Below are 9,979 nucleotides of genomic sequence, written 5' to 3' on the forward strand. Positions count from 1 at the left end.
GGTTTGGGAGGTGGTGGATTTGGGAGGTGGTGGATTTGGAGGTGATGGTTTGGGAGGTGGTGGTTTGGGAGGTAGTGGATTTGTAAGTGGGAGCTGTGGAGCAGCAGGGACTGACCCCTAATATCTCCCCTGTGCTCATCCCCTGGGTTGTGTCACCGACTAGCTGCATGGGCATGGGGCTGCCCCCCACTCCATGAGCCTCCTTTTCTCCCTTCAGGCTCTCAATGAGATGGCTTTGTGCAACCCCGGCGTCGTGATCCTGCCTCTAGGTAGGTGCACCCTGCAGAAAGTGTGACTCAGTCAAGAGCAGCTCTTCCTTTGGGACCAGATGGATGACCAGGAGCCACCTCAAAGCATCCCGCATCCGGCACAGCCCCCAGCATGCCCCCATGTCCCGCACAGATACGACAGACCCCAGCAGCATCCAGGCTGCGGTGGGCAGGGTGCAGGAGGAGCTGCGCGGTTCTGGCCTCAACCTCCTGATCAACAGCGCCGGGGCCAGGCGTCGCAGCACTCTGGCCACTGAGACAGCTGAAAACATGGCCCTCATCTACGCCACCAACACCATCGGGCCCCTGCAGATCAGCCAGGTAGGGCTATGTGCACCCCTACCCCAAAGGATGAGGACGGGGATGGGGTGGTGATGCCCATACCCCGCAGGCGTTCATGCCTCTGCTGAAGGAAGCTGCAGAGGCACACGGTGGGCAGGGGTTGAGCTGTGGCAGAGCAGCCATCATCAACATCTCCAGCGTCCTGGGCTCCATCGAGGTGGTGGAGGCGTGGGCTGAGAGGCAGGATGTGTCCTACCGCTGCAGCAAGGTATGTGTGGGGTGAGGGTTGGGGGTCACGCTCTTTGGAGTCCCACCTTTGGCCGCAGTGGTGCCTTTCCAAGTTGGTGATGGTGGCATCCCCCCTAGGCTGCTCTCAACATGCTCACCAAGTGCCTGGCTCTGGAGTATGGTGACAGCGGGATCCTCTGCGTGTCCGTGGATCCTGGCTGTGTGGTACCGCCACCAGGAGATGGGATGGTGAGTGATGGGGCGGATGTGGAGGCCACCACCATCTTGGTTTGATAATGTCTCCACGGGCATCTCATCCCCATTGACATCCTACCCATCGATACGTCCCCTTTCCATGGACATCCCTTCCCAGTGGGCATCTGCACCCTTGGGCATTCTACTCATGGATATTCTACCTGCTGATGTCTCTCCCTACAGACATCCTACCCATAGATATCCCTCCCCATAGACATCCTAGCCCTTCATATCTCTCCCCATGGACATTCTAGCCCTTCATATCCCTCCCCATGGACATCCTAGCCATTCATCTCTCTCCCCATGGACATCCTACCCACTACTCTGTGTGGCATACCTCCTAGGGACAACCTTACCCATAGATATCCCTCCCATGGGTATCCGTCCCCATGGACATCCCTTTTCCCATGGACATTCTACCCATGGACACCCCTCTCCATGGAAGTCCGTCCCATTAATGCTCCTCCCATGGGCAAACCTTCCCCATGAACACCCCTTCCCTAAGGACGCCCTTCCCCACAGATGTTCCTCCTATGGGCACCCCTTCCCCACAGCCACCCATCCCCAGAGGCATCTCACAGAACCCGCCTGGTTCACATGGGTGCTGTGCCACACTTCTCAGCTCTCGCCCCAAATCCTCCAATTTCTGGCATTATTTTCCCATTTCCATCAGAGCCTGCGTGTCAGCAGAGGGCACCCCAGCCCCACGCTCAGCGCTACATCACAAACACAAGGGGAAGCAGCACCTTAGGGCTTCCCCACCCCACAGCGGTGCCCAGTGCTGGTGAGACCAGAGACCCAATGTGTGGAGGGATTGATGGATTATTAATTATACACCATTAATTGAATTTTCCAATAAAAGGTTGTCAGGAGTGAGAGTCCTTTCTCATGTCCTGAGGGCTCACCCCGTATCCTTGACTCCACAGGGACCAGTGACGTTGGAAGAGAGCACCCAAGGCATCCTGCAAGTCCTCGCCAACCTCTCCACCAACAGCAATGGCACCTTCTGGGACTGGAAGGGACAGAGGCTGCCATGGTGACCACAGCATCCATGTCCCCAGCTGCTGAGCTCAATAAAAGCTGCTGATGGCCACAGACAGGCTTGTTTGATGGAGTCAGGAAGCCCTATATGATGGAGCCGCCGAGCTGGCAAAGGGTTGGACTTGGAAAGGGATGGCCATGAGGATGAATGTCCATGGGGAAGGGATGTGCAGGGTGAGGGGTGTCCACGGGGAAGGATGTCCATGGGTGGGATGTCCAGGGATGTCCATGGGGAGGTGTATATGGGCAGGGATATTCACGGGGATGGTTGTCCTAGGTGAGGGATGTCGATGGAGAGGGATACGGATGGTGAGAAATGTCCATGGGGAAGGATAGCTACTGGGAAGGGTGTCCATGGGGGTTGATGTCCAGGGAGAGGGATGTCTGTGGGGAGGGATGTCCAATACATACGGCAGGGGATGCCCATGGGGATGAGCATCCATAAGAAAGGATGTATATGGGGAGGGACGTCCATAATAGGATGGCCATGGGGAGGAAGTCCTTGGGGAAGGATGCATATTCTATAGGGCAAACACAGACATTAGGCTGGATGGAGCCACCCACTGCACTGAGCAGGAGCCCTGAAACCACAGCCCTCAGGCATCCCACAGCCCTCACCCACTGATCCCAGCTCCCCTCATCAGGCATCCCGCCTGCCTGGCGCTGATGATGGTTTGTTCTCTGCTGTTCCCACCAGCAAACATTCTTCCCACTCCAGCATCTGTGAGGTTGCTTTTATTTTCAGCAGTCCCAGCTCGGGGGTGCGTGAGCATCCTCCCATAGCAAGTCAGGAGACGCAGAGACATCTCAAGAGGTTTCTCGGAGAATCGTGAGGCCAACTATTTGCCACTGGGATGCTCTGGGAAAGCTGGGGTCACGGCAAGACACAAAGATAGCCAACATCTGGTCCATCTGGAGTTATATATCCGAATTTCCTTCAGAAAGCCAAAGGGAGGGAAAAGGCTCGCCAAACGACGCGGCAGGCGTGATGGCTCTGCTTCTCTTTATTGCAGTTAAGATTCGAGCGCTAGGACGTTACTTGGTGCTTAATGAAAGCCGAGGGAGTGGGAATTAAAAAATTGTACAAAAGAAAAGGGAGCCGGCACTGCCATCACCCCCCACGTGTGCCTTCATCCTCATCCTCCTCAATGGGTCGGCGTTAAGCGGAGTCCCACCGACCTGGGCAGAAGAGACAGGGGTCACAAGGGGAAAGGGACCACGGAGACCCCCGTCCCTGCTGTCCCTCCCCAGCACTCACAGTGTGCCCCGAAGAGCATCCGCAGGACCTTGATGCAGTTGTCCAGCAGCGCTTTGGGGCGCACGGCCTTGAGGCGGCTATCGCCGCTGTGCAGCTGCTTCACCAGGTCGGCCACCGCCGCGTCCACGTCGCTCTGCGGGGACATGAGATGTGGCACTGCCACGTCGTCGATGGGGGCAAAGAGTTTGGGGTGCTGCATTGGTCAGGAGTTGAACCCACATGACAGAGGAGGATTCTATCACTGAACAAGCAATGCCAGAATGCGGGGCTCCCCACACTGCTGGCTCCCACCCAGGCACCGTGTCCCATAAAAAGACCTCCAATATCACCCAAGCCCAACCGTCCTCCTACCAACAATATTTCCCCACCAAACCCTGGGGCAACAACCGGCCGGGGGAACTCCAGTGCACACAGCTCCTGTTCCAAGCTCTCAGTGCATCACAGCACCCATTTCCCTCTCAGGTTCCAAGCTCTCAGTGCATCACAGCACCCATTTCCCTCTGCCTGAGAACCAGCTTGGTGAAGAGAGGCTGTCATTAGGCTTCAGAGTTATCAGGGTCCATTAGAACTCGCAGTCATTGCATGGGTAGGGCTGCGCACAGCAGGGCTGACCCCCAGCACTGCGACCCACTGCCACCAACATCCCACGGCATGGAGTAAAAAGGGACACTCTGGGTCTCTCTGCTCAATCCAGAGGAGGGGGCAAAAAAAAGTTTGCTTTTCTCTGCATTGGCCGGGAATCGAACCCGGGCCTCCCGCGTGGCAGGCGAGAATTCTACCACTGAACCACCAATGCCAGATGTTTGGGGTTCTGCAGTGCTTGCCCACGGGTTTTGTTGCACTGCAGCAGAGCTGGGATGGGGTGGCAGCAGTGGGGCAGGCACTGCTGGGACAGGAGGGGACTCCCACCTCTGTGGCTAAGCAGGTGCTGTCATTAGGTTTCAGAGTTAACACAAAAAGCTGGCAAGGGCAAAGAGGGGCAAAGAGGATGGTTCCCCATGACATGGGGAACGCAGAGAGGGGCTGTCAAAGAACGAGGGGGGAAGGGGCCAAGAAAGAAGGTTGCAAAAGCTTTACAACACTGCATTGGCCGGGAATCGAACCCGGGCCTCCCGCGTGGCAGGCGAGAATTCTACCACTGAACCACCAATGCCAGATAAGAAGCCCCCCCCTGGCACTGCCTGACGGCCCCACATCTGGAGTCGACCTCACTGCAGGGATGTGTGGGATGAGGTGCACCCACATCCCCCTGCACCCACACCATCCCCTACCTGCCGGTACCCACTGTACTCCATGCCCAGGGCATCCAAAAGCTGGCTCAGCTCCTGCGTGTACCCACGGGACGGGTGCTTCTCCGGCAGCACCTCAAGGATGTGCAGCACTGCCTGGGAACAGGCGTGGAACCACAGGTAGCGCAGGGATGCCTCTGATACCTTTTTGTCACGCTGTGGGAGAAAGGGGGATGTGGTGTTGGGTGAGACCCTGATAGCTGGAGACTCCCACTTCCCCTCCCTGCCCCTCACTGTCACTGAGTGTCCCCGACGTGAGCTCACCAGGCGGGTAACGTTGGCCATCCGCAGCACCTCCTCGTGCTGCACTCGGAGAGTGTAGTCAATGGGGAAGTTGTGCTTCTGGAGAGGTGGAGAGGAGTGTGAGGGCCACCGGTGTCCCCAGAGCTGTGCCACCAGGGTCCCCATATCTGTGCCACCAGTGTCCCACCAGCAGTGCCTCCAGCATCTCCATATCTATGCTACCAGGGTCCCTAGCTGTGTCACCAGGGTCCCTGTATCTGTGCCGATTGAACCCCTATATCTGCATCACCAGGGTCCCTACACCTGTGCCACCAGGATCCTCATATCTGTGCCACCAGTGTCCCACTAACTGTGCCACTGATATCCCACCAGCTGGGTCACTGTTGTCCCACCAACTGTGCCACCAAGGTCTCCACAACTGTGCCCACAGCGGGCACCCTGCTTTGGGGGCCACCCTATAGGTAGGGTCACCAGAGAGCTGCTCTGACTGCACACCCAATTCTGGGCACGGGGAACTTGGGGACACATGGCAGGGTGGCAGGGCAGGGGACAGGGCCGTACCATGTACTGCAGGCGCATCTCATACCGCAGCTTGTCCTGCAGCAGTCGGGCGAGCTCACATTCCCCCAGCGCAGCCACCTCCAGCCCCAACACGGCCAGGACACCTGCAGAGCAGCATCACCCCATGGGGACCCCTCCATGGGGACATCCGTTGCCCACCCCCTCCAGGGGTGTCCCCCCCACCTCCCAGTGATGTGTACTCACAGAGGACAGCCGCGCAGCGCTGGTACATGGTGACCAGCTGTGGAGCCTACATGGTTGATGGGTGCAGGTGGCCTCCTGGGTGCTTGGGATGGGCTGATAAGGGATGGTGCTCTGCGGTGGCCCCCGACGGCTGTCCCCTGCCATAGGGGGGGGTCAGGCCCCCTCCCCGGCCGCCACAGCTGGGTTGTCCTGTGGGGAGGTGGTGTGTCCTTGGGATATCACAAGGAATGGGACAGTCCCATACAAGGTCCCTTGGGTGTGGGGTGGGAGCTTTGGGGGGAAGAGCCCCAGCTGCAGCCTCCAGGACCCCAGGCGGGGTCACACGGTGATAGCACTGCACAGTGTCCCTCACAAATGGAGGGGTGGTGTCCCCATGGTCAGATGAAGGCGGACTCACCACGTCCCCAAGCAAAGAGACCACACAGCATCCCCATCCAAAGGAGGGGCACATCCCTGCACCACATTCCCACCCAGATAGGGCCAGGCTGTGTCCCCAGGCAGTGCCCCCTGCTAGGTCCCCATGTGTCACATCCCTGTGCCATGTCCCCAAGCAGAAATCATGCCATATTCCTATACAGTGTCCCTATGCAGCACCCTGTGCCTTGTCCCCGAGTACTGTGTCAGGTTTCCATGCCTTGTCCACACTCAGCGTCCCTATTCCCACTGTCCCCTTACGGCGTCCCCGTTTGGGGGCTGTGCCATGTCCCCATGCCGTGTCCCTGTTCCATACCTCAGTGTCACACTGCCACGCAGCGTTTGGTGCCATGCCCCCCCACGGGCGCGTCCCCAGCATCCCCCCACGCAGTGCACTCCACCAAGTGGTGGCCATACCGCTTCTCCACGCAGCATCCCGCTCCTTTATCCCACGCGGGGGGCCGCGCCGTGTCCCCACGCGGTGTCACATTCCCAGGTGAGGGCTGTGCCACGTCCCTGTGCCAGGTCCCTTATGCCATGTCCCTGTACGGGGGCCACACCGTGTCCCCGGGCAGCGGCGCCCACGCGATGCCCCGTCCCCACGCAGTCTCCATGCGCAATGTCCCCACGTGGTGGCCGCGCAGTGTCCCTCGCCCTCCAACCCCCCTCCTCCTCGTCCCGCCGCCCCACTCGCGGTGCCCTGCGGACCCACCTGGCTCTGCGCTCCGGGCCGTCTCCCCGCGGGCGGTGGCGGCGGCGACGGGGCCGGGAGGCGGGCGGGGGGCGGGCGGGGCGGCGGCGGGGCCGGGCCGGGAGCGGGGAGCGGCGGCGGGGGCGTGTAGTGTCGGGTTGGGGGTGGGGGCACGGAGAGAACCGCTTGGGTGACCCCCCCAGCCCGCGGGGTGAGCGCAGAAGCCGACGGTGCCCTCGAACCCCCGCCGGCACCTCGGGGATGCACGGCCGCCGCTGCCCTGGGTGGGCTCGGATGGGCTCGGATGGACGGCACAGCCCACGCGGGATGCCCCGAAGGTCTCCCACTGTTCAAAGGGGCGCACGCTGATCTGAGCCCACCCCCCATCCCAAAGCCTTTAGGACAGTTGGCGCAGGGCCGCCCGGGGCGCGGGGGGGAGGAAGGAGGCACCGAACTCAGGTCAGCGCTCCCAGGGAAAGGCGTGGGAAGGAATGCGCGGCCGCCCGCGAGCAGCTCTGGGATTCCCCTGGCACCACGTCAGGGCCACAGCGGATGCGCTGCCAAGCAGCCCCGGGCACAGCCCCCGCGTCCCCTTCCGGCACCGCGAGCTGGGCTGCAGGAGAGGAGGAAGGACCCCGGTCCGCCATCCAGAGGGATTTCACCAGCATCCGCGGCGGGCTGGGAGAAAGCCGTCCGACTGCATCCCCTGCCCGCCGCTGGCGCTGCCCCGAGGCGAACCGCCTGCGGCCCCGGGCGGCGCTGCCCAGCACCGACGGCGTCTCTGGGCGCAGAGGCTGGCGGGCAGAACGCGCAGCAAACCACCTCCCGTTTGGAAAGCCTGGATGCACGACGGCCTCCGGGCAGGGTAAGCAGCGGTGTGCAGGGTGCTGGGGGTGAAGGGTGCAGCGCTGCCTCGTCCCGTGCCCCCCATCCTTAAGCAGGAGGCCAAGAAGGGCACCAAGGATGGGGCAAGAAAGCCCCCAGCCCACCTGCATCCCCGGGTCAGCACAGCTGCCGTGGAGGAGCGAGCCCCGGAGCCACACTAGTTAAAAAACAGGCTTTTATTCTTCGTGTGCTACTCAGTCACAGCTTGGAGACACTGCTCTTGCCAAAGTTATTATGAAACAAATCAAGTCCCAGACTCAGGCCTTGCTCTTCCCCGCCCCCAAGAGACAACATTGTACAAAACTCTTATTTACAGAGAAAACAGTCAAAAATGGTGAATCCAAAACTTGCTCAGAAGGCAACACCAGGGACATGCATGGCAGCGCAGCCTCCCCCAGCCTCACGTCCCCCAGGCTGCTCCCAGGGCTGGGGGAACCCCACACCTCTCCCCACCGGCCACTGAATGGAACCCAGCAGCTTTCCATCAGGCCCAAGCTGTTTCCTTTACCAAAAAGATGGGGAGAGCCCAGCTGGTCCTGCAGGTCTCAGCCTGATCCGCCCTCAGGACAAGTCACCCTTGGCCTCCTTTGGCCTTCAGGGTGAATGACACTGAGGAGCTGATCCAGGGATCAGCTGAGGGGTCAAACCACATCCTCCCCTGGGCATTTCCCAAGAGAGATTCTCTCTGGCTGGAACCCAGGACAGCACGAGCCTTCACGTAAGCAGTGGGATGTGTTGGAAGACCTACTATCAGATACTGGCATTTACCGGAGGAATCGCATTGCTTTGAAACATAAACCAAGAGGAGCAAATCAGTATTTAGAAAAAGGGAAACAAAACACACATTCCTCCTCCCAACTGTGCTTGGAAGAGCGTCCATAGGAGCCCAGCAAGAAGCTCTGCTCCTGCCAGCTGCTGCTCAGAAAGCATAGCGTGTGCGGATGTCTTCCAGCTTCTTGGACACCTCGGGTGGGGTCCGGTCCAGCTCTTCGGCCACATTCTTCTGCTTGTTGGGCTCCATGGAGTTGAACTGCTCACACAGGTCCCCATCGATCACATTCTGGAGAAGCAAGGAGGAGAGCATTGAATCGACACAGCACAGAGGCACTGAACCCTGCCTAAAAGGGGAAAAATGGCAACAAACAGTTTGTTCCCAGGAGGTTCTTAATCCCGTCCTGGAAACAAGAGCATGCTCAGTGACCTCATCTGCTGAATAGCAGCAGTTAGCATCAAACTAATTACTGGCCAGCCTGATTAATGAAGGAGAAACCCAGAAAGCCTTGGATCAGCTGAAGAATCACACAAGGGAAGACGGATCCGACGTCTCAGCTAGCAGAGGGTGCAGGCACAGCACAGGCAAGGCTGGAGGCTGCACAAGGTGAGCAAAAAGCAAGCACCATCACTAGTGTCAGAGCTCTCAGAGCCCTGCAAGCTCACCAAGCACAAGCACACCCTTCTCTGCTTGGACAGAGAGCAGCAGTAGCTTCTATTACCACCAGTCACTATTAGCAGGCTTTCCCAGCCACCTTGTGCAAGGCCTGTGAGATTCTGCATCCCACACCACAGCTCGTGCGACCAGCTGAGCCCAAGCACTCGGATTTACCTTCACTGGGAAGTAGTAGGAGCGGAAGCTGAGATGGTCTCGCCCACAGAGAGGAGGATGCTCAGATCTCAAGTGCATTTCCACGTGCTGGAAGAAGTCGTGATCCTGAGGAGGTGAGGAGAGCTCGTTAGAAAGCAGATCAGCCAGCAGTAAGGCACCGAGTGGCTGAGCACCGCCCCTAACAACAGCTGAAGCTGGGGGCTGTTTTGCCCTCCCCAGTTCCGTGCTGCAGCTGCAGCACAAACTACAGCAACTGCAGCACCTCGGCCAGGATCAGCCCCCAGAACTGGGGCACGCAGCAGCCAGGCACAGAGGTGAAGCTCTTGATGTGCACCGACCCAGGAGGCCGAGCAAACGGGGCACAGAACGCTGCCTTTGTGACTGGAACACCAGTGGCTGATGAACAGGGCTGGCGGGCTCCTCACCAAGCAGCCTTGATGATTTCACTGATCAGACCAAGTCCCCCCAGAGCTACTTCCCCAAAATGCGAGCAGATTTGCAGCAGCAGCGCTACAAGAAAAGCTCATTAACTCCTGCACTGGTTTTGAGAAGAGTTAAAAGCTCCCTCTTTTCTTCCCTGCATCCTCTGCTCTGAAGGGATGTATGGGAAGGGAGGGGAGAAAGGGATGGATGGAGAGGAGAGAGGGGAGAGAGGGGAGAGAGGGGAGAGAGGGGGAAGAAGGAAAAGTAGAGAGCGGAAGAGCAGCGTGGAGAGAAAGAGTGGGGGGGGCGGGGGGGGGGGGGGGGGTGGGGGGG

At 59.5% G+C, this 9,979-nt stretch overlaps 2 protein-coding genes, 1 long non-coding RNA gene and 2 other non-coding genes across 7 annotated transcripts; 1 reads left to right on the forward strand and 4 right to left on the reverse strand.

Moving 5' to 3' along the window:
* Window positions 1-217: 217 nt before the first annotated feature.
* On the forward strand, window positions 218-2,097 carry LOC122191703 (C-factor-like; the record flags this gene model as incomplete). Its single annotated transcript, XM_042892077.1, has 5 exons — window positions 218-269; window positions 403-590; window positions 661-819; window positions 918-1,028; window positions 1,961-2,097. Coding segments are annotated over 5 exons (624 nt in total), but the record flags the coding sequence as incomplete, so codon positions are not given.
* Window positions 2,098-2,795: 698 nt separating this feature from the next.
* On the reverse strand, window positions 2,796-6,810 carry IL34 (interleukin 34). Of its 3 annotated transcripts, XM_042892075.1 has the most exons (8): window positions 6,757-6,805; window positions 6,462-6,587; window positions 5,631-5,819; window positions 5,427-5,530; window positions 4,887-4,964; window positions 4,605-4,778; window positions 3,334-3,466; window positions 2,796-3,254 (listed from the first exon to the last, which is right to left on the reverse strand). In XM_042892075.1, exons 3-8 carry the CDS (start codon window positions 5,656-5,658, stop codon window positions 3,235-3,237), a joined length of 537 nt encoding a protein of 178 aa, XP_042748009.1. In that variant the 5' UTR covers window positions 5,659-5,819; window positions 6,462-6,587; window positions 6,757-6,805; the 3' UTR covers window positions 2,796-3,234. The 3 variants fall into 3 exon arrangements, with proteins under 3 accessions (XP_042748009.1, XP_042748008.1, XP_042748010.1); XM_042892074.1 differs by lacking the exon at window positions 6,462-6,587 and having other exon boundaries at window positions 6,757-6,810; XM_042892076.1 differs by lacking the exons at window positions 4,887-4,964; window positions 6,462-6,587 and having other exon boundaries at window positions 6,757-6,810.
* Window positions 4,059-4,129, reverse strand: TRNAG-GCC. The gene has a single exon. It is a non-coding gene; the product is annotated as a tRNA-Gly (tRNA).
* On the reverse strand, window positions 4,416-4,486 carry TRNAG-GCC. Its single transcript has one exon. It is a non-coding gene; the product is annotated as a tRNA-Gly (tRNA).
* A 971-nt stretch (window positions 6,811-7,781) lies between the features above and the next one.
* LOC122191702 lies at window positions 7,782-9,850 on the reverse strand. Its single transcript, XR_006182447.1, has 2 exons — window positions 9,224-9,850; window positions 7,782-8,680 (listed from the first exon to the last, which is right to left on the reverse strand). It is a non-coding gene; the product is annotated as an uncharacterized LOC122191702 (long non-coding RNA).
* Window positions 9,851-9,979: the final 129 nt, after the last annotated feature.

The sequence above is a fragment of the Lagopus leucura genome, unplaced genomic scaffold, assembly GCF_019238085.1.
Source record: "Lagopus leucura isolate 7727_CA_CO unplaced genomic scaffold, USGS_WTPT01 34399-0_obj-0_obj, whole genome shotgun sequence".
Classification (NCBI taxonomy): Eukaryota; Metazoa; Chordata; class Aves; order Galliformes; family Phasianidae; genus Lagopus; species Lagopus leucura.

What these genes read in the sequence shown, in the direction of transcription:
- IL34 (XM_042892074.1), bottom strand. Translation starts at nt 5,658, where the DNA reads ATGTACCAGCGCTGCGCGGCTGTCCTCT. An exon ending in TGGCCAACGTTACCCGCCTG is followed by an intron (nt 4,779 to 4,886) that starts GTGAGCTCACGT and finishes TTTCTCCCACAG; the next exon opens with CGTGACAAAAAGGTATCAGA. An exon ending in AGTACAGTGGGTACCGGCAG is followed by an intron (nt 3,467 to 4,604) that starts GTAGGGGATGGT and finishes ATGTCCCCGCAG; the next exon opens with AGCGACGTGGACGCGGCGGT.